The 23,916-nt window shown below is 43.0% G+C and overlaps 1 protein-coding gene and 2 long non-coding RNA genes across 4 annotated transcripts in view; 2 read left to right on the forward strand and 1 right to left on the reverse strand.

Moving 5' to 3' along the window:
* EHD4 (EH domain containing 4) overlaps positions 1-17,851 on the reverse strand; it is a 68,926-nt gene extending 51,075 nt beyond the window's left edge. For both annotated transcript variants that reach the window (XM_037018849.2, XM_017642852.3), the window contains exon 1: positions 17,543-17,851. In XM_037018849.2, coding sequence (XP_036874744.1) covers positions 17,543-17,778 — 236 coding nt within the window. In that variant the 5' untranslated portion in view covers positions 17,779-17,851. The remainder of the gene's footprint in view (positions 1-17,542) is intronic.
* LOC108385413 (uncharacterized) lies at positions 11,247-16,515 on the forward strand. Its single transcript, XR_012120665.1, has 3 exons — positions 11,247-11,484; positions 14,575-14,806; positions 15,487-16,515. It is a non-coding gene; the product is annotated as an uncharacterized lncRNA (long non-coding RNA).
* Positions 17,852-17,978: 127 nt separating the features above from the next.
* On the forward strand, positions 17,979-23,586 carry LOC118972477 (uncharacterized). The gene is made up of 2 exons (XR_005061494.2): positions 17,979-18,288; positions 22,493-23,586. It is a non-coding gene; the product is annotated as an uncharacterized lncRNA (long non-coding RNA).
* Positions 23,587-23,916: the final 330 nt, after the last annotated feature.

Genomic DNA, 23,916 nt, shown 5'->3' on the forward strand with positions numbered 1-23,916 from the left:
ATTGGTACAACAGATAACACCAAGCAGAAGTGTACCCAGCTGGCTCCTACGCATCCCAGAAGAACTGAGTAGGCCACCTCCTTTTGTGAAGTGTCCCAGTCCCTCCAGTGTGTTGGGCACACCTCCCCGTGGGCCCTGGGCACCCTGGGCCTACCGCAAACATGGTGTTCACTGTGGGTACTGCCCTTCTGTCTGTGGGCCCCCGTGGGCAGGCCCATGTCTCTGGCAAGATGCATATCCCCAGCACCCTGTACTGTGCCTGCCCACAGAGGGCACTCAGTGCAGTGAGTGAAACAATGAACTGCCTCCTTCCTCCTCACTGGCTATCACTGAGGCTGGCACAATCTCCCTTGTGCATTTTATAGTTCCCTCAGGCTCCTGGAGGTCATGGCCATGGAAAATGATCTCCAAAGAATTCAGCAGCAACAGAGGTGGCTACTGGAGGGGGCTGGAGGTGTAGAAGAGAAGGAGGGAGGCTCAGATATCACCAGGGCCAATGCTAGCCCTTTGTGTAAATAGGAAAGAGATGCCCCTTTCTCCAGGAGATACAGCCCTGCACCAGCTTCACAGCTTAGCAAGGACCCTAGGATTTCCCCCCCACATGCCCCTTTGCCCTCATGTACTTTAACCCACACAACTATACACATGTCCCTAGTAAATGTCACGGAGGGTTCTGATTCGGGGGTCTGAGAAGACTAACTGATGTGATACAGGCACAGGACCGGCTCATTGACATGCCTGGGGTGGAGCGGGGAGCCAGAGGTAGAGCGATGGGGGAAGTCTGCTTTCTGTGGGGATCAGCGGAGCCCTGATATAGCCCCGCCAGGACTGCAAGCAGGGGAAGCTCCTCAGAGCCCCTCCCCTCCCCACCAAGCTTCCCTCTCCACGAAGCACATACGGAGTGAGGCTGAGGCGGGGAGAGTGGGGTGCGGGCAAGACTACTCCCTCCTTCTTTTGCAGCCAAGGGGAATAGGAAGAAAAGAGTACATGTCACCATTACTACACAACCTTCAGAGAACACTTGTCAGTGGCTGTGAACAGGTACCAGGTGGGCAGCAGCAGTGGAAAAGACCGTGTGTGTGAGGTGCTTAGGACAGGAAGATGCAAGGGCAGAAGCCTGCCCAGCTCTCTTGGCCTCCCACTCCTGCAGCTAACATCTATTTGAATCTAAACTATTTCTTTGTTTCTAAAATGTCTTGACTGATTAAGTTTAAGCCCAGAATTTGTGATTTTATTTCCAGGGATGGAAGGAAATAATTCAACCATTAACTGTGCAACACAATTTTGCCATCTGGACAGGAGTTCAGCCGCCCTTTAGACCTGTATTTCCTATGCAAATAAAATGGAAATTGCTTAGTAATCTTAGTAGGCTCTATTCTAAACGTTTCGTTGATTTCATTACTAGTATTAAAGTCATCCAAAGTATCTACATTTCTGTGAAGCTGTAGAGCACCAGAACAGATATATCATTAAATATTCCCTAAATTTAAAGTAAGTGTGAAAAAAAATCAGATAATAGCACTCAGCATTTATCAGGTGCTTACTACTTAACTAGTACAGCACAAAGCCCTCTACATGCATAAGTGTTTTGTTTAATCCCCATAACACTGAGATGGGTACTAACCCATTTTATAGGTGGGAAAACGGAGGCATCAACAAGGCTAGGCAACTTGCCCAAGGTCACATAGTAGGTGCTTCAGTGGAAATAGAATGCAGGCAGTCGGACTTCAGGTCTTGTGCTATTCCAGATTTGTTTAAACTTGGGTTCGAGCTGGAAGTTGGCACAGAGATGAGGAACATGAGGGCAGCTCAGGGCCCTCACACAGTGTGCCACTGGGCATGAGGCATGAAGATGTCATATTCCCCCCAAAGTGAGGGAAAAGAGCTCTCCAAACTGTCCTCTTGCATGGCTCTTGGGCTACCCTAACAAGGGGCCAGCCCTCCCCATTCTCCCTGGAGAAAAACTGGGGAGAGGAAATTTTTTTAATTTTTGAAACTTTTTCAGACACCTAATAAACTAGTAAATACTCTTAGGAGCAGAAATGGTAAAGTTTACAAATTCTTATGAAATTTCACACAATTTGAAGAACACTGGTAAAAGCTACAATGAGGGAATCTCACATTTTGTGAAACTCCAGCACTTATGGAGTGAATATAAAATGTAGGGATTTTATATACATGTATGAATATGAACTTTAGGTTTTTCAGCCACTCTGGGATCTCAAGTGTAAAGGCACTGAGTAGCGAAGCTAGAATTCAAGCCCAGATCATACCCCTCCCAGTCCAGCTTGACTCTACACCTTGTGGCCTGGATGAGGCTATGCGAGGAGGCCCAGGGGAAACAGAGGAAAGGGAGACACCAGGAGAGGAGCTGGGGCTTGGAAAAACACAGTTCCCAACTCGCAAAGGGGTTAGGTTCAAGTTGGTTTGAAACTTGACAGGCACTCTTCATAGAATCAGTGTTAACAGCGATGGCTTGTTTGCCAAGTCAGCTACAGAAGGCCACACGTACCAGTAAAACAGACCAGCCAGGCAAGACCTCTGGCAACTCCCTCTGGGGGAGAGGTTCAGCGCTGAGTTCTGCCTCGGGGGGCTCTCTGCAATATGGCCCTTCACAGCAGCTTCCCAGGCCTGGGGCAGAATGGGGCCCTTCAGCTCCAGGCCTGGGGATGTGGGAAAGGGGCTTAGGCAAGGGTGGAAGGGCGTGTGGGTGCTGTACTTAAGCAGTGAGTCTGCAGCGGGGCAATAACGCACATGAGGTGTGTAAGTTGTGTAAGTCAGACCTTCATTGCAAATGAGTGGCCAAATTGCTTCCTGACATTTCATTTATGTAAAAGCACAGCCCACACCCCTAATTTTGAAATAACTAGGGTTTCAGTGAAAACCTAAAGTATGAAGTTGTTTAAAGAAGAGCAGGTGATGGACAGTGACTGCAATAGGGTGTGTGGAGGCACTTGATAATATGGGTGAAGTTGTAACCACAATGTTGCTCACGTGAAGCCTTCATAAGATTGTATATCAATGATACTTTAATTTAAAAAATGGGGAAAAAAAATAAAGAGCAGGTATTTCTTAGAGTTTCATTCTGTAATAGCAGCTAAGAGTTTCCTAACTAGAAACCCTGCCTGCAGAACTGTAACAAATAATTATGCTTAAAGGATGCTGCTAATGTGAATCAGTCTGAAGTAAAAGGTGCCTCCTGAATGGTGACCTGGGTAAATCACTCAATTCTGGGGCCCACACAGAGCAAGAGCCAGAACTAGGAGGAACTGTGTTAACGGCTTGCTCACGTGATTAGTTTGCTTAGTGGTACTTTCATTCACAGATAAAAAACAAAATTCAGTGTTCAATTTCATTATCAAAGTAATACCAATTAAAGACAGTATATTTACACCTTAAAACCTCAACACTCAACCTAGGTGAGGGTGTAATGACACAAACACCCTTGTATGTGTTGATAGGAGACTAAGTTGTTATAACCTCACTGAAAAGCAACTGATACTTTGTGTCAAAAGCCCTTAAAAGTCAGTAATTCTACTGCTTGAAATTTATCCTTAGGAAGAGCACTAGACACATGAAAAAGATTTCTGCATGACCTCCACTACAGCATTCTTACAGCGGCAGAACAATTAGAAAAAAAATTTGTGCTCTTTCCCATAACTCTTATGTCCCTCTACCATAATTTGAAATATACTTGTTTACTGTTTTTATGATTTATTCACTGTCTCCCCCGGTAGAATGTGAGCTGCAGGGCCCTGCACAGGGCCTTTTGTCTCTCCTGTTCATTCCTGCTCCCTAGGTGGGGGCATAATCTCTACCATATCATTGAGGTGCTGGACAAATGCTTGTTGAAATAATGGGCATATAAGGATCTGATGACACTGGCCTTTGTAGGGCCATTCCAATATGTCAAGGCCATTCCCAGCTCAGGGTTGCATGGAAGGCCCTCTCCCAAGATCTCTGCGTGTCGAACGGCCCCTCCTTGGTGAGCACCCGACAAAGGAGCCCCTCCAGTGTGATGTCCCCTCCCCTTGTTAGCCTACTCATAGCCCTCAGCAGTAGCTCAAGTCCTCTCAGGTGACTGTGCGCTACTGTCCCGAGATGTTAGGGGCATCTGGAGAGCAGGCCCCTCGTCTGTCTGGCTCACCACTGTACCGACAGGAGCTAACACAGCGCCTGACACAGTGACAGGTCAGAACCAGCCTCCACGGACTGAGCCGCTTCCTCCCCGCCCTCACCTAGGCGGCCTTCAGGTCTGTCCTTCCTCCCTCACTTCTCTGCCTCATCACACTCCGCTCTGGTCACTCCACACTTCCCAGCGGCCTCCCATCCTCCCTCTCCCTGCTCTGCCCTCACAGATCAGATTTTTTTCCTAAAGCACCTCTTTAACATCAGCCTTCCATAACAAGCCAGTCCTTCCCAGATGACCTCTGTTCAGGGCCCCCTCAGACCAGCCTCTCTGCCTCACAGTCTGGGTTCTTGCTCCTCCCCTATTGGGGCCCCTCTTCCCTCTCTGATTAGTCTCTGCCAGACCCCCAAGGCCTGCTCCTGTCTTCCTCATTCCACTCCCTCTGGAGGGTAATCTCATCTCATGATCCCTGCTATCTATCCTACCCACTCACTGAGTCACTACAAAATGTCACCTCCTCGAGGGTAGTGGCTGGATCACACCGGGGCCTTTGGGGCCACTCCCGCCTCCCCTTCTCCGCGGAGCCCCTCCCAGCACACCCAGCGCTGGTGCTCTTTGAGGGCCTGTCTCCTCTCCTCTGAAAGACTGTCACTCCTTCAGGGCACCGCCCGTTCTCAGAACTTCCGAGCCCCCGAGTCTCTTAGGAACGGCTTCTTCACAGGTGAAGAGACGGAGGATTAGAGCAGGGCAGGGTTGTTGCTGGTCAAACTTACTAGTGGCCCTGCAGGACTGGGAGCCTGGAGCTCCTCCCTCCTGGCCTGAGGCTTGGCTTTTACATTAGGCTCACCCCACAGCCTTGGGCTCCCACACAGCCCCTGGCTTCTGATGTCCCACGTGGGACCTGGCAGGGGCATGAGGTAATACATGACGCTCTGAGCTGACCACCCAGAATTTCACACCATGGGACTGTGCGACTCAGATACACCTATGTCACCCTGCTGGGCCTGGAGGCATGTGCCGCATGTGGTGAGGGAACTAAGAACATCCAGGACCCAGACAAAGTGTCATGGCACACCTGACATGGACAAAAGTGAGAGCAAAGCAATGAGATTCGAAACCAGCAGCCTTGAAAGGAAGAGTCTGAACGGTTCCTGAGGTGCAGCGTACAAACACAGGTCAGGCACCCTGCCTTACATACGAGGCCGGCCAGTTGTGCTAAGCTTTTTTTTTTTTGAGGCTTTTCCAAAGCTACGAATTCCAGGGACTCTGGGGTGTTTTCTACTATAACAAGAATTCAAAGGAACAAGAGGCCACAGGAAGACTACAGAGAAGAACACCCCCAGTTCTGAGCCTCCCTCAGAGCCCACGGCACAGGCATCCTGTGCTTAGACTGGGTTTTTGTCCTGGGCTCCACCTTGCTCTCCTTTTCCTGTTCTCAGAGGGGGCAGCCGATTTCAGTGCTGGCTGCCCCAAGAGTCCCAAGTCCAGTGTAAAAAGGGACAGACATTTACATTCCAAGCAGCCAGAGGAGCAGGAGCAGGGAGGACATGAGACCCTGGCATCTCCCTGTCCCTGCCTGCCGAGGCCCAGGGCTCGGCCTTGTCTACACGGCTCCCAGGCACACCGGCTGCCACGCTCAGCCTGGGCTCAGGCAGTTGCTTTTATGACGGGTGTATGTGGACAGTGTCTGTTTTCTTCCATTGCTTACACTAGAAATTTTTTTTAACTTCATAGAAAAAAAATGGTATTTGTGACCAAGGGAAGAAAGTCTTCAAGACGTTGAAAAGTCCCTTAACATATCCAAGCACTGTCTTCTCAAGAATGGGCTTAAGAATGAGTGGGAAAAAACAAACAGTAAAAGGTGTATTATTCAATGACAGGCATCCAAAATTCCAGCTGTGAACTTTGTCTCCCCAGAGTATTCATCCACGCCTCCTGCCTGGGTTTTGACTCTCACATCTGTGCTTGAAATAGTGGAAAGGGATTAATTATTTTGGTAATACACCTAACTTCTGAGGACTTGTTATATGCTAGAGTCTTTACAAGAATAAACTTATTTCATCCTAAGTACCTTATGGGATACGTCCTGCTTTTATCCCCATTTTACAGATGGGAACACTAAGGCTCAAATAGATCAAGAGGTTTATTAGAACCTAGGATTTCTTACTAGTTCTGTGAGAGTACTACTTGCCCTAAATCAGAACCTGGGAGGCTGAGCCAGCCTCCAGCAACAGGAGCATGTACAGGAATGCGTTCTGTGAGTCATAACAAATAGACAAGCCTAAGGCTTTTCAGTAGTTGCTCAATGATTGAGTATGCACTTGAAAAAATAATATGGCATACATATTTGGGTTGTTTTATGAGCATCATTTAAAAATTCTCAAGCCAAAATCTACAGAAATGGCTTGTATAATGATAAACAAGACTTGTTAAAATGTCTGGACATAGTTGGCATCTGCATGTAGAGTCTGGGGGTTCAATTCACTGCGATGACTTGGGACATTTTTAAAAAGAGCATTTAACTGACCCTAACAGTCATTTTATTCTCTTGAGTATTACATTAAGGTTTTAAACCACATAGATGTGAAATAAATATATTAAGTACAACTTTGAGTTTAGTGGAGGAGCAGTTTTGTTTCCTTATTTTTAAATCCAGGGCTATGAGTTTAAATACATTTCAATTTATATTAAGTGTTGAGAAATTTGATATAATGTATTATTTTATGGATAACTCTTGACCCACTATTTCACTAGGCAGGGGACTGAAAATGGTTAGTCCTTCAACTCTGATTTCTCCTGAATCTCAAATGATGTTTTTAAAGTAGTTTCCTTTGTTTATCCTCATGTTTAATGCCAAGAAGTAGAAGTGGGGGAAGAACCAAACATTTGTTATCACAAAAGTCTTATAAAATGGTCCAGAATACATAGTTATTTCCTGGCAAGCTACCACCACCACTACCACCACCACCCCCAAACAGATTACTATGAAACCATGCAGGGCAGTTGACGAGGCATTTCAGACATGTGGTTGATCACATCACACTCACTGTGGCCGAAGCACGTATTTTGATCCCTAGCTTATTACAGAAGAGAAAGCTGTGCTTAAGAGCAGTTCACCTAAGACCACATTAGTACAGGATAATAACTACTTTTAACATTTTGATGTATTTTCATCCATTCTTCAGTGAATATAATTTTTCCTTTATAAAATTGGGATCAAAGTGTTTAAGCAATTTTGCATATCTATATTTTTCACCTTTAGGTCTCCTCCTGCCATTAAAAATTCTTTGAAAGCGCAATATTCTAACGTGAATACATATTAATTTAGTTCACCATTTCCTTACTATGGGGTATTTAAATAGCTTCCCATTTCTTGCTATTATAAATAATGCTGAGATAAATATCTCTGAGCAAACATCTCATCTACTTTAAAATTTTAATCTTCCTTGAGTTATTGAAAAGCTAAGTCAGGCCAAGCTTCACTTCCATTTTAAAACTGTATGTCTTCCTTAAGTGTGAAAACTAGTTTTTATTTTCAATTTTGTTTTTCCCTTAGTTAAAAGTCACTGAGATTTTTACCAGGACTGCTTGTTCAGATGATGGAATCTTTGAAACTGCTATACCTACACTAAGGGAATGGACATTAGCCTGTTGGACCAAGCAACTGGAATTTGCTGCATAAAGCCTTTTCACATCTCTATTTCCCAGCTATGAATGGAATTTAAACTACACGGGCTAACCTATGCCTTTACTCGTGGTGTTCTCTTCCACCTTCCATGCTATTCTGGGAAAGGGAAGAAAGAAAGGAGAAAAAAGGGAGAGGAAGCTTACTAGAATCAAAGGCAACTTGCTTCCCAATTTCTTACAGTCCTGTTTATTTTTCCAGTCATTTACCTGCTCATGAAATGAAGACCTATTAAGTGTTCTCTGTGACTTGTCATTTATGAATCTGACAACAGACTTCAGGGTGATCTGGGAGCTTTAGGTTGTAAAGCTTCATGAGGAGGCTAAAGCTTCATGAGGAGGCTACAGAACACAGCATTTCCCCAAGTCACTTGACTACAGAATCCCTTTTCTCTTTGAACACCTATTGATCTCCCAGAACTGCATTCCACAGAACATAGGTTAAAGGAAAAGCTAAGAAGGCAATGAATAAAACTCAACATCCATTCTAATTTTCTCAAGTGAAATTCTTTTAAAATTAGTAATAGATAATTTTTAATGTGATTTAATATATAAAATATTAAGCCAACAGCTAACATGGTATCTTAAGGTGAAATAACAAAGGCAGTACCATTAAAATGAGAAGCTTGATATGGATGCTCACTTCTATACAATAAAATATGAAAACAGAAGAGGAAATAAAGTAATCATGAATGTAACTGACACTGCTGTCTATCTTAAAACCTCAAAAGAATCTACTATAAAGCTGTCAGAATCAAATGAACAGATACAAAAGCAAAACACAAAAAGACCCCAGTAGCTCTCTTACATATAAGCAATGCTTAGCTAGAAAATATGAAGGAAAAAATTTTGATTCACAAGAGCAAGGGAGTATAAAATACCAAAGAACAACATCAGTAAGGGAATATAAAACCAGTATGAGTAAATCAACCACCTTTCTGGGATAGATAAAAGAAGATTTGAGTAAATGCTATGCTGAGTTCCTGCTTGGGAAGAACAAATATCCAGATGTAATGCAGTTCCAATACAAGTGGATCCCAGTGGAATTTTCTGGGAAGAAGCTAATGAAGTAACTTTAAAGATCCTCTGGAAGAATAAAAGGAAATAATGATTGACAGCATGGGGAAAATGAAGAGAAATGAGATCAGAAGGGTCTGTGCTACCATTAAGTAAAGATTATTTTAAAGTGACAGTACATGAGATGTTATGGTGGCATGTAAGAATCTACAAACAGAACAGTAGGACAGGAAGAAAAGGTTCCAAAGATCCTGATATTTAATAAATTAGCATATGAGGAAGCATATGTGATAGTAGGAAAATGTAGGGATTATTCAATAGTGTTAAAAGTACAAAAAGAAAAAACCTTTTGAAACAGATTTTACTTCCAAGTGGATTAAAGCGTTAAATATTTTTAAAAACCTACTCAGAAAAAGAAAATACAGGTGAATATTTACTGAACCTTAGGTTAAATAAGGATTTTCTAAGCATAAGAGCAATAAAAGACACCACAAAAGAAGAAAAAAAGTTAGGTTTTACCACAAATGTTAAATATACCTGCATGTCAAAAATTACAAAAAATTTCAAAGGCAAACCCTGAATTGGAAAAATCCTTATAGTAACTATGACAAAGGATTGATAGCCATTATTAAGCAAAACATTTAAACACCTGCAAGATAACATTCCAAATGAAAACCGGTCAAAGATCACAGATAATTCACAAAGAAATATAGATGGTGACTACATATTTTACACAGTCAACTTTAACTAGTGAAAAAAAAAAAAGCAAATTAAAAGAAATTTTTTTCCTATCATATGTATTTGTTTTTAATAATAATACTCAGTTTTACTGATGGTTTGGTGAAATAATAATCCTCTTATATTCTAAGATGAATACATATATTCAGGATAAAACACATATAGTACCTACATATATAAATCAGGATCATATATTAACTTGAAAAACATTTATACCTTTTGGTGCAGTAATTCATGCTCATACAGCTATTTTAAGAAAAAAAATGGAAATACAAAGACTTATAGCTAAGGATATTCATTGTAATATTATGCATAACAGCATGCAATTAGAAATAATGTTCCAAGATGAACAACAGAATATGATACATACATTAAAGTTATTTTTGAAGATTAGGTGAAAAGGCTATTTATTAAATTGTATTAATTGCATAATTTCCGGTTTGTAAGTATGACTTCTACACCTTCATTAGGTCATTTGCTAAAAATGTGAACAAATATAGCTTGAATAGCACATTATAGAAGGTTTACCAAAGTGAGCCTCCTCCTTCTGGGTTGAGGCTGACCCTCTTCAGGCTTGAAGGTTCAGTTGTCATGATTCTATCAACTGCATCCTTCCTCTACTAATGGTTCCCAAAATGTTCCCTGGGGAAGGCTGCCTAAGAATCCCTCTGAGAAGTGGTTTATAAAAACAAAGACAAAAACAGATTTCTAAGCCTCACCCACAGAGATTCTGATTCAGGGGGTCTGGGATGTGCCCCTGGGATGTATTTCAGGACTCCTGGTGATTCTGACCTGCAGCCAGATCCAGGAACCATGGCTTTCTAGTTCATAATTTCCTAAGGTTTTTAAAAGCATACTGAACATCTTTTAGAAGTAAGCTTCTAGGTAAGAGTAAAGGAAGAGAATTTTATAATTAAAAAACCTTTTCCTCCCTACATTTTTCCCAACCCACTGGCACTGCTGTCATTTGTCAGATACATGGTGTAATGAGTGGGTAAGAGGCCAAACTGCAGTGTCTCACTGACTCACTGAGCTGACTGCTGCCATCAGTGCCACACCCAGCCTGCCCTGGAGCCCCCTGCTGCCCTCCTCAGAGCCCTCGCTCCAACTCCTGCCTCCTCTTATAGACACCAGCTGTTCCCCTCTACGGACCCCTTCTGTCAACTGTTAACTTTGCCAAGGTTGTGCTCATCTAATTTAGCCAAATCTCTGGAATGTCTGTGACCAGGGCACAGCTCCGCCCCCACAGTGCCCAGCAGCTGAGAGTTTTCTGTATTTGACACTTCACCTCCCACCCATTCCTCAGCCCACCGCCACCTGGCTCCCATTACCACCACCACTTATAGACACAGCTCCTGCCAAGGTCACCCTGGCTCCTGATGCCTAATGCACTGGTTCCATTTTAAGTCTTTTCCCAGAAGCATCTGATGCTGCTGACCACCACCTTCTCTTCCCCTGCCTTTTGGGGGGGCCAGCTGCTGTTTCCCCATCAGGCATCCATTTCCCTTTTCTCTTTTGAAAACAGCACCTCCAACGAGCCACCTTTCCCCACCCTTAGTTCACATGGTTTGGGGGCTGACGACCCACTCCAAGCATGGGTATTTCATTCCTCTGGCTTTAGGGATTGGTTCAGGGATGGGCATATGGCCAACATGGAACCAATGAGACAAATCTGAGACTTTTACTGAAACTGCTGGGGAAGAGGTTCTCTTTTTTTCCACTGGGGTTGGTGAATTGGCAGAATGTGAGCCTGCAACTGGAGATGGCCACCTCCCCACCCCATGTGGAGCAACTGCCTAAGAAGGAAGCCATCATGGAGAAGGCAGCAGAGCTGAAAGATAGTCTTGGTGGTATCACTTGGGGTCTCTACTGATGTTCTTCTCATCACTTTCATGAGAAAAACTGTACCTTTTAAGGTAAGTCTTTTTTAGTTGGGTTTCTGTCACCTGGAACCAAAGGAGCCCTACGATGGCTCTGAGCCACTATCCTTCCCTGGCATTACCCCACCTCTCTGGTGACTTTACCCCAGTGTCCCCACAAGCTTCTATCCTTTCATCCCAGGCCCATGTGCAGAAACCCTTATGGACTCTACACCTGGGTGTCCACTTAAATATAGGTTTAAGTCTAAACTGATAGCTATGTCCCCACTCTTTCTCTTCATGAGTCCCCATCTCAGTGCATAGCTCCACCACTCATCCAATTATCTGAGAAAACTGGGCCTCAGCCATGGACACTTCTTTGTCCTCCCTTCCTGGTCTCCTTTGGGAGCTGATTCTGGCTCATTCCCCAGAGCTCAGCTTTTAGGATGTACTGTAAGGGGGGGCCCTTCCCAACCTCCAAGCCTGAGTGAGGGTCCCTCCTATGCCATATGCCACCTGGTGCTTCTAGTCACCCAGCTCTTGTAACCCAGAACTCTAATGGTTTGTTGATTCTTTCTCACACACCCCATGAATGTTCTGGAATAGCTAGGCCCATCCCTGAAATCAACATTATATGAATAAACACACACTAGGGTGTATAGGTCTGATCTATCGCAAATATAGTCTATTCTTCCACACAAATTAAATATTTCAGTATTTCAGAGAGATCTGCAGAGGGCATAGTATTTGGCACAGAAGACTGATTCCAGGGACCCAGCGCCTGAGTGAGGGTGAGAACCACCAAACTGGGTCCAGTGTTTCCCTAGTGGGATTTTTTTTTTATTAGTTAGTCAGGCTGCCTCCTTGTGAGCACCTTTACTTTTCCTCCCTTTAATAACTGAGTCTAGAGCTTATCAAAGGAATGAAGTAGAGCTTTGTTCCTAAACAGAATCTATTTTCCCCCTTTTTGGAAAACTGGGACATTTGCCTGCTTCCAATTTTCCACTACTTCTCATATTCTTCATGATTTCTGAACAATCACCAAACAGTTCTTGGAGCACAAGGGCAGGTTCTTCCTGCACGGTGCTCCCACCTGCCTGTCCACCCAGGTATTCACCGGGCCTTGCCTGTGCCAGGCCCTGGAGGGCCCCTCGTCCTACGGGGGTGTAAGTCCCCTCACAAATGTGGCTGGGCTCCTTCTACCATCTATGGGCCAGAGAAAGGGAGAAATAGCTGAGGAGTTCTGCTTTCTGCTAATGTTATGCAAAAAGTGACAAGCAGTGGGCCCATCACTTCCTGATTCTGTTTCTTGTTCTAATCATACCTAAAAAGTCTTTTTTCTTGCCTAAGGCATTTTTACCCTCTCAGCCTACTGTTTCAGCTTCTTAATGCTTCACATTATCCTTAAACTTTGTTTCCACTCTTGCATATGGGACTCCTGCCTCCTTTCCTCCTATTAATTAATATGGATTAATATTATATATTAATATTTTAGTTTTAAAACACAATTTCTTTATCAAGCATTTTATAGGAAGATATTATGCCTTTTTTTTTCAAACTTAGCTTTAATGTTCTGAATAATGAACGTGTTTATACATCGACAATAATATATAGGGAGGAAACCACATAAGGAAAAATTTTTTTATTCTTTCTTTCCAAAAAACCACATAGGAATTGTGGCTATTTGTACTCCCCTTTCTCTCATGGCTACTCCTTAGCTCCTCTTGTCCTTGTGTCCTTTTAGCTTATTTCCACTTTTTTTCCTTTGTTTTTCTTCCTGGCAGCCATTTTTATTTTAAATTACTGCACACAGATGCAGAAACTACTTGACTGGCACTATTTGCAGAATTATAGAACTTAAATCACAGGATATTGTGTATTGGAAGACTGAAGTGCTTTGCACTTTTGAGATATAATTCATGCACCAAAAAATACACCCTTTTAAAGGGTCCAGTTCTGTGGATCTTAGTATATTCACAAAGTTGTGCAACTAACACCACTATCTGACTTCATTTCATCATACCCCAAAAGAAATCCTGTATGTATGAGCAGCAATTCTCTATTCCTTTTGCAAGGTGGATATTCAGTTGTCTGATCATCATTTATTTAAAAGAATATTCTTTCCCCCAATGAATGGTCTTGGAACCTTTGCAAAAACAGATTTGGACTCTCTATTCTATTCAATTGATCTATATGTCTATCCTTCTGCCAGTAACACACTGTCTGTTTACTGTCGCTTTGTGGTAAGTTTTGAAATCAGGAAGTGTGAGAACTCCAACTTTCCTCTTCTTCAAGACTGTTTTGGCTATCCTGGATCCCTCACATTTCCAGGTTAGTCTGAGGATCAGCTCACCAGTTTCTGCAGAGAAGGCAGTTGGGATTTTGGGAGAGATTGCACTGGATCTGCATATCTCTGAGTAGTACTGCCATTCTAAGAATATTAAGTCTTCCAACCCATGAACATGGGATGTCTCTGCATTTTTTAAAGGTTTTCTTTAATTTCTTTCAACAATGTTTTGTGGCTTTCAGTGCATAAGTTTTACACTACTTTTGTTAAATTTATTTCTAAATATTTTATTTTTTAGTTGCTACTACAAATGGAATTGTTTTCTTAATGTGTTTTTCAGATTGTTCATTACTAGTGAGTAGAAATACAGTTGATTTTGTATATTGCTCTTGTATCCTGACACTTGGCTGAACTCATTTATTAGTTTTAAGTTGTAAGAGTTTAGGATATTCTTAAATCCTTAGGATGTTCTATATACAAGATCATGTCATCTGTGAGTAGAGATGGGTTTACTTCTTTCTTTCCGATCTATATGCTTTTTCTTTCTTTTTCTTGCCTAACTGCTCTTACAAGGCCCATATAGCTTCTTCAGTGACTTCTCTTTTATCCTCAGAATAAATCTGGGAGGAGACAGGGTGTAGGGGGAAGAGAGAAAGTGGAGCTTTAAAAAATCAGAAGTTACAACTATGTGGTTTGGTTTGAATTGATTTTTGGTGAGCCTCACATCCTCTCAGTGAAATGTCTTTCTTCAGAGCATGTGGGCTCAGGGGTTTTCTGGGGTAGCATCTGAAATTTGTTTTCTTCAGGTTTTGGACACAAGCCTGGTGAAGCCTGACATCTACCTTCTTTGGCTGTTACAGAGTCTAAGCCCACACGGCCACTTGGCCTATGCCCATCTCCTCTCCTTCTCTGGCAGTTCTTCCTGTTGCTCAGAGGTAGAGCACCAACAGTTCCTCTCATCGCATCCTCTGTCTTCTCAGAAAACTGTCAGTGAGACAATGGGGTTTACCAGCTATTTTGCTTCTGCCAAGGAGACTTTGACAAATATCTCCATCACATCTGAATCTCCTCTGAGCCCATTTTGTGATCCAGGTGAGCAAAGTACCCCATTCATCCTCTCCCTGCCCTTGGCCCCTATGGTAAGCACGTTTCCTGACACTTGTGAGCTCTTCAGCCACCCCAGCTAGGAGACCTTTTTATTAGAACAAGGCTCACACTTCATTTCCTCACTCCCAATGAATGTCCTGGCTCACTATGTCTTAGTGGGGCTCCCAGTTCTTCCCAGTCATGGGACAAAGCAGGGGAAGAGTAAGGTTTCATTAGAGGTGTGGAATGCACACCAAAGGCCTCGCTGAGTAGCTTTACAATGAGAAGTTTCCCTCCTTATCATGCAGGCTCTGTGCTGCCAGTGACCTCTAGGGATGTGCAGGAAGCCAGGTGGATAACAACCTGTAACTAAGTAGACAGGTGCACCCATAGCCAAGTGTGAGCTTCCAGTGCTCCATGGCTAGAAGCAAACAACCCAGGAACTGACCAGCCTCAGAGCAGACAGCCACAGATGCAGGCAGGATCCAATGTGGTCAGCACCCCAGACCAATCCCTCTGCTCCCCAATTTCAGTGCAGGACGCTAGAGGGTAGTTGCCCTTTTGTTTGGGGCTTTCATTCCAGGAGCTAAATCTCTTCCTCCTAGCTCAAACCAAACTGAAATCACACTCAGGTTTCTGGGGCCTCACAAGCTTCCTGCTACCCTGATTTTCTTCTAATTTTACAGGTCCACTTTGTGTCTTCTGTCCAGTGACAATGTCACTCAGGCCAGGGAAGGTCTCAAGAGCAAGAGACTTACGGGTAAAGTGACTCCTCCCTCAGCCTGGGTTGCACGTGGCTCCAGCACCTACTGTAAATTGGTCTATTTAGATAGAGTCAAATTTCAAAATCCTTCCTAAAACTATGCTTAACCATTCCACAAAACTCCCTCCAAAGATAAAACAGAGAGAAGAGTGACAAAGAATATAGTGAAATAGTAAGCTGAAAAAAACAAGACCAATTCGTGTTCCTGTGAGCTGTGCTCTCCCGCCTTAGGCTTGCTTATTATCCAGGCTACGAAGCAGAGAGAGGACCACATCATGCCCAGGTTGGTGCGGCATCAACAGGGGCTTCTATTCACATGTGGCACAATAAAGCTCTCATGGCGCAGACAGGAGGAGCTGGCAGGGGTGCTGTGAACATGCCACGGCTAATTATTATAATAATAATATCTGCTTATCCTTTGTATACTGCAAAAGGTCCACATCCCACTCTTGTACCACTTGGTCATAATACTGTATTATCCCATACATTTAAAAACTGGTTAGTGTTACTGAGATCTTAAATGTGTTGTTTGTCTCTTGCAAAGCACCAGTTACTGCCATATTTCTGTGATTCATTTTGAGTGTCTGGGGTGATATACTTAATACTATTTTCAGCTGTTTAATAAGCACCAAATAAAACAATTTTTGTATTATTTTCTTCTGTCTTCCTTTACAATCTACTGTCTAGAACTATATTTCAATGGAGTGTATATTTGCTTTGCTAAATTCATTCATAGTGTATCTGCAGGCCTGGATTGAACATATGTCCTGTAATGACAACTACTTTATTTGTAGGAACTATTTAGGTCACTGGAGCAGAAGAAAAGAAGCCACTACTTAATTGAAATGGCATATATCTAAATATAGATACTCTTCTGAATATCTGTTGAACATCAATGAATGATGGAGAGATTGTTACAATTTCCAAAACCTTAAATAATTGGTCACTTTGTTTCAACTGACACAGCTTAACCCAGGAAAACAAGTCTCACCACAGAAAGTGGATCTTAATATGTCAGCTGCTTTAGAAGTAAAATAACTTCTTCAAAAACCAATCTGTTTCCCTGTAAATTATTTCCCATGAAAAATCACTTTGGATGAAGCTATATGACTTGAACCTTAGGACACACACAGTAATTGTTTTTTGGAGACACAGCGAGCATGACAAATGTTTTCAGTTGTCAAGGGTGAACGAAGAGGCAATGACCCGTCTAAGAAAAGGAAACTTACGACTAGTAATATGACACTCCCCCTTAGTTCCACTGGGCGCGGGGCTGGCGTGGCTGCTGCACACAGCTAACTTCCTATGGTCGGGTAAAAGCGAGGCTGTGCCAGAGCTGAATGAAAGCGGCCTGTCTATCCCTTCCCCCGAAACCCTGTGGTGGGGGGTTGCACGCCAGGAACTCAAGGGAAGGGAGCATGGTCAATACCCTCTACTGTTGCCATTCATTCATTCATTCATTCAATAAAATTACGCGCCCGGCACTGGCTAACTCTCCAACTCTGACTCAATAGCCCATTCTGATACCCCATACTTTTGTCCCCATTCCCAGCCCTAGACTTCACTCGTCACGAAGTTGCTTATTATAGTGTCGCTCTCCCTGTCTTCCCCGAGTCCCCAGGCCAGGGGACAAAGTCAGCCCAGAAGAGTGTCTTTCCAAGAGCAGGGAAGGAGGGCGTGCTACACGGAGAAGGGGTTCCCGAGACCCTCCTGCCCGTGTGGGGGAGCGTGTCCCTACTCCCGCGGCCGTGCCCCGGGGCGGGCCTCGGGCACCTGGGCAGCGCGTTCGCACGGGAAGCCTGAGGTCACGCTGATGCTGGAGACGGAAGCAGCGAAGAGGGGGTTCCGTGAAGGGAAGTGGGTGCTGCTGGAAGCCGGAGGGCGGCGGGAGGCTGGTGAAACACGCGCACACGTGGGGAGGGCCACGTCCACTTAGGTGGTGGGAGGCAGGAGTCCAGGCAGAGTGCGGGGCGGGTTACCTGATGAAGGTGGTCTTCCCCGTGCTGTACTGGCCCACCAGCAGGATCATGGGCTTGTTCTCGAAGTCGGCGTCCTCCAGCGCGGGCGAGTGGAACTCGTGGAAGCGGTACGCCTCCTCCAGCGGCAGCACCTTGCGCAAATAGAGTGAGCGCAGGCCGCCGGTCACAGTCTGTACCGCATCCGCTCCGCCCGCGCGCTCGCGCCCGCCCGCCTGCCGCCCCATCCAGCTGAACATCTTGCCGCCGTCCGCGACCCGCGCCTGCCCGCTCTCCCTGCTCGCCCCACCGCTGCTCGCACTGAGCCGCCCCAGCGGCGCTCGCTGCCGCCCGAGCTGGCCCCGCCCCGCGCGGTCGCAGCCAGTCTCAGGTGGCTACGTCACCAGAACTTGCTCACTATTCAGAAGAGCTCTCCCAACTCCTTCCTCATTGGGCCACTGCCAGCGGGGGTGGTGGCGTCAGCCAATGGAGAGGAGGTTCCTAATGAAGTATTGATTATGGAGTCCTTCAGACTGGGCTGTGTCTCCAGCCCGGAGGCTCAGGCGAGTCTTCCGCGGTCTACGGTTTGGTCCCCCGGGCCTCACCTCTGGCCAGGTGGCGTCGGCTTCCGGGTAATCTGAGCTGGCGAAGACGGACCTCCGGAGTCTGCTTAGTATCCTGAAGCGTTTGCTCGCCCCAGCCTGGGGACGTGGAGACTGGGAACAAAAGTTCGGGAAGTTGACAGGCAGGTTCTTTCTACCCGCTGGCAGGTTATTATTGTCATCATTTTATTCATGAAGACTCATGGACATAATTGACAAAATTTGAAATAGGGGGAAATATTCTCGATCTGTTTGGGTGGATGTGTCTTCTACTTCTCTCCGCTGCCTGCTCTAAATTCTGGATCGATTGAAGGCCTTTTGCCCTTAGTTTTCATTTGATTTTCTGTGAAATCAAAGATTTAGTCAACATCCTCATTGTAACAACCTAATTTGCACAAATTGACATGTAAGAAAGTTGTTACCTCCTTTTTCAGGTTAAAAGCACACATGTAAGTTGAGAAAGGGAGACATAATCAGCCACCACTTTTGGTGTCCCAGGTTACAGTCTTAGAGTATTTTGCAAGTGTTTTAGAGCATTTTTCAAGTGATCCATGGGGCCTCCAGCATAAGAATAATCTGAGAGGCTTGTTAAAATGCAGATTTCTAGTCTTCACCTCAGACCTACCAAGTTAAACTATTGAGGAGGGATGGAGCTCAACAAGTGCCCCAGAGTTTTCTGAGGTACTCTAAATTTGGGGGAATATGTATCACAGTAGTACTTCTGAAACTTGGTAGATGTGCAGATTCTGATTCAGTGGGTATGGGGTGGGACCCAAGATTCTACATTTCTAACAAGCTCCCAGGTGTGGCCAGTGCTGCTTGCCCATGGACCATAGTTTGATTACCAAGGCTGCCGTGAAGAGAGAACAGGACTTGGCATCAAAAGACCTGGTTTGAATAGTGACTATATAAATTAATGGCTATGTGACCTTAAATGCAGTGAGTTGCCTCTCTGCCTCAGTTTCCTTGTTTGTAAACTGGAAACTCACTTGGATTTGTTGTCCAATATTTAGAGGAAGCTAAATGTAACTAGGAAAGAAAGCCAAGGGTAAATGAAGTTAGATTATTTGCCTCATGTCAAAACAAAAGATTGAAATGAAAAAAATAATGAAACCATAGAACTACTAGAGAAAGAGACAAGTGAAGATTTATAAAATTTTGGAAAGGAAAAACCTTTCCAACCAAAACAAAAGACAGAAATTTTGATAAGATTTGTCAACAAAGTAAAAGCTAATGAAGGGAATAAAGAAGTACAAACTTCCAGTCATAAAATAGTCACAGGGAGGAAAGCACAGCATAGGGGGAAAAAGTTAAAGCCTCAGTATGGTTTTAAAAATACATAAAAGCATTTTGTTAAAATATCAATTTTCTCCAAACTAATGTGTAGATTTAGTGTAATCCTGGCAGGCTTTTGTTTTTGTAGAAATTGACAGTGTTTGATTTCTTGATCTGGATGATGTTACATGAGTGTATTCACATGCCAAAATTCACTGAACTGTACAATAAGATCTGTACATTTTATTGTGTGTACTTCAGTTTTAAAAATTCATATGTAAATGCAAAGGACCTCAAATGCCCAAAACAACTTTGAAAAATAACAAAGAGGACTTACACTATCTAATTTCAATGCTTATTATAAAGCTATGGAAATCAAGACAGTGTGGTATTGATGTAGAGATGGACAAATATTTCTACGGAACAAATAGAGTCCATAAATAGATTCCCACATATATGGTCATTGATTTTTGACCAAGTGCAAAGGCAATTCAAGGGACAAAGTAAAGCCTTTTTAACCAATTGTATATCTATATGTGAAAATATAAAATTTGATATATACCTTGCACGATATGTAAAAATTCAAAATGATTATAGACATAAGTATAAAGCTTAAAATTTAAAAACTTCTAGAAGAAAACATAGAAGATCTTTGTGGCATTGTATAGCTTAAAGTTTCTTAGATGATACCAAAAGCATGATCCATAAAAGAAAAAAATTAATAAACTAGAGTTCATCAAAATTGAGAACTTCTGACCTTTGAAAGGTACTGTTAAGAGAATGAAAAGACAAGGCACAGATTAGGAGAATATGCAAATCTCACAGCTGATAAAGGACTTGGACCCAGAATATACTTTTAAGTGGAAATATATTGACCTCTCAAAACTCAATGATAAGAAAACAACCCAATTTAGAAAATTGAAAAAAAAATTTGAACAGATACTTCACCAAAGATGTATGGATAGCAAATAAGCACATGAAAAGATGTTCAACATTATTAGTCACTAGGAAAATGCAAATTAAAACCACAGTGAGATACTACTACCAATTAGAGTGTCCAAAATTAAGATGCCTGACCACACCAACTGTTATTGAGAATGTGGAGCAACTGGAACTCCATATATTGCTAATGAAATATAAAGTGGTACAAACTTTGGAAAGGTTTGCACACCAACTGTTATTGAGAATGTGGAGCAACTGGAACTCCATATATTGCTAATGAAATATAAAGTGGTACAAACTTTGGAAAGGTTTGGCAGTTTTTAAAATGTGAAGCATATACCTATCACATGACCCAGCAGGGAAGGAGCAGAGGGCATGAGAAAATTTTGGGGGGTAAAGGATTTGTTACTTTGATTGTGGTGATGGTCTAAGTTGTATACATCTGTTAAAACTCATCAAATTATGAACTTTAAGTATGTGCAGTTTATTGTATGTCAATTATACCTTTCTTATTTGTTAGAAATTCTCATACTTCTTAACTCAAGAATTCTATTCTGAGGAAATTGTGGATGTAAAGCTTTATCTAAAGAATGTTTATCAGCATATCATTTATAATAGTGAAAAGCTATAACTAGATGTTCCCTCATGGAGGATAGTTAAGTAGATGATGGATTCCTATGCAGTCTCAGGATATTGTGTCCTATAAGAAGAACATTTCTGACCTGGGAAAATGCTCAGAATGTATTTTTAAGTGGAAGAAAAGTCAGATTACAGGAGTAAACACATGCAATTGCTATGGAAAACAGTATGACAGTTCCTCAAAAAAATTAAAAATAGAACTCCCACATGTTCCAGCAATCCCACTACTGGGTATATATCCAAAAGAATTGAAAGTAGGGTGTCTAAGAGATAAATAAGGTCTCTAAGCATTTTTCACAATAGTTAAGAGGTAGAAAAAACCCAAGTATCCATTAATGGATGAATGGATAAATAAAATGTAGTATATTCATACAATGAAATATTAGTCAAACTTAAAGAGGAAGGAAATCCTGTCACATGCTACAATCAGATGAACCTTGAAAACACTATGCTGAGTGAAATAAGCCAGTCACAAAGAAATGGAGAGTGTGTGATTCCACTTATATGAAGTATCTAAAGTAGTCAAATTCATAGAAACAGAAAGTAGGTGGTAGTTAGCAGGGGTTGGGGGGAGGAGGAAATGGGGAGATGTTCAATGGGTACAGAGTTTTGGTTTTGCGAAATGAAACAATTCTGGAGATCTTTAGCACAATCGTATGAATATAGTTAACACTACTGGACTATATACTTAGTTAAGATGGTATATTTTATGTTATGTATTTTTTACCACAATTAAAAAAAAGGGACTGTATAGGATTTTTGTACTTTTGTATTTAAAAAAATAAAGCACCATGGGAAAGATGGGAAAAATAAACCCCCATACAGTAATGATCTCTGAGTTTTGGAATGAGAAATTATTTCATTTCCTTCTTTATGTGCTTTAGCATTTTTCAAACTTACACAATATCATGTTCTTATTTTATAATCAGAAAAAAATTTAAGTAAGATAAAGATTTGTCTTTAATCCTTAAAAAAAGGCAGGGTCCCCAGTGAATCATGAAGTGCCATGCCAGCCTTAGACTGCCTCCCAGTGGGCTTGTTCTACATGAATGTATTTAAGCCACTATTTGTCAGGTCTCAGTCAGAAATGACAGTAATTCTTAACACTGAATTTGTTGCTAGAAATGGAGTCTGAAGTAACAATACAAAATGTGACATTTACTTAGTGAAAGAGTGTGAAGGTCAACATTAAGGATTCAATTATTGCAGGTTAGGATTTAAAACATGGCCATACATTTTTTTGACATGTCTTCTAGCAAGAGATGGGAACTTTGTCCCCTCCGGTATATCTAGGCTGGCTTGTGAATGCTTCTGCCAACGGAATACTGTGGCAGGAATGCTATGTTACTTCTGAGACTACGTCGTAATACGCCCTGATGTTGCCACTGTGTAATACTCTTGAGCACTGAGATGCCGTCTAAGACTGACTATAGTGAGACTACCATGCTGGGGAGGCCACAGGAAGGTGCTCTGACAGATAGTCAATCAAACTGAGCCTGTCCTTCTTCCTTCCCAGCCTTTCCAGCCCGGGCACCAGACATGTGAATGAAGAAGCCATCTCAGAAGTGGACCCTTCAGCCCCTGCTATTCCAGAGCCCAGACATCTGAGGCCCCTTCAGCAGTTCAAGTCATTTGAGCTGAGGCCCCACACATGGATGGAGTGGACAAGAGTTGTCCTTGTGGTCCTTGTGGTGCCCTTTTCCAAATTCCTCACCCACAGAATCTGTGGGCATGGTCAAATGGTGGTTATTTTATGCCATTATATCTTGGGTTTTTTTTGTTCACCACTAGATAACTAGAACAAATGGCTGATAATTCTTATCTTGTTAAGATAAAAGTTTAGTTTTCTGTCACAGAAAAGAAGTTCAGAGTTGGGCAGACCAGGGCTGGTTGGGTGTTTTCACAGCCAGCAGGAATTTAGATTCCCTTTATCCTCTCTGCTGCCTGGAATGTGGACATGATGAGTGGAACTCCAGCAGCTGTGTTGGACCAGAAGGCAAACTTGAAGATAGCACAAGCAAGAGTTGAAAGGTCTTTGACAAGAAATAGAGAAATAAATGTTCATCTTCTTTAAGTCACTGTATTTTTAGATCTTTTGGTTAGGTAGCAAAAGGAATGCTAACTGGTATAGAATTTGAATATATGAATCAAGAATTTAGGAAATCTGCTTGGTTAGATCTAAAGGTCTGAGGGTTTTCAAAATAAAAGTGGTGGCTAAAGTCTTGGGTGTAGACGAGATAGCCTAAGGAGAGTATGGAGTAAGAAGAGAGGACTAAAGAGAGAAACTTGGGGGAATACCAGCAGTTAATGGAGAGTAGGGCAGGTGAGGCCAGAGAAAGGAGTTGAACATGGGAAGAAATTCAGGACAAAAGTTATCTAGCAAACCTGGCCCCTTTCCTCTCTGGCTGGGTTGGCAGCTCCTAATGTGTACCCCATGTGTACACAGCTCATATGGAACTTTTTGTATTGCAAGTCTGTTTCCATGAAGCCCTCCTACATGGGACCAGAAGGAAACTCCTTGAAGTGTGGGGTCAATTGTTAATCCTTCCCTTTTTATTGTCCTGGTGCCTACTGCAGTGATGGGAAGGCAATAAATATTTGAAAGCGGAACTGAAAAGAACTGCTGTTGGCAAGGAAGTCATGGGAAGGGAGGGTTTCAGGAAGGAGGGCATGGTCTCCAGTGCCAAATGCTGAGAACAATCAAGTAAGATAAAGCCTGTAAAGGGCCCGTGCCATTTGGCTCAGTGTATCTGGCAATAAGGAGGACATTGGTGACCTCAGGGAGCGGTGTTTTCGTGGGAACTTAGGGGGAGAGACCATGGGCGTGGTACAAGGTGGCTGGGTTGTGTGGCAGTGCTGTGTGCTGGCTGCTCTCAGGAAGGAAAGGGGAGACAAGGAGGGAAGGCGCTGGGGGAGACAGGAATTTTCTTTAATTTTTGT

Source organism: Manis javanica, chromosome 8 (assembly GCF_040802235.1).
Source record: "Manis javanica isolate MJ-LG chromosome 8, MJ_LKY, whole genome shotgun sequence".
In the NCBI taxonomy this organism is placed as follows: Eukaryota; Metazoa; Chordata; class Mammalia; order Pholidota; family Manidae; genus Manis; species Manis javanica.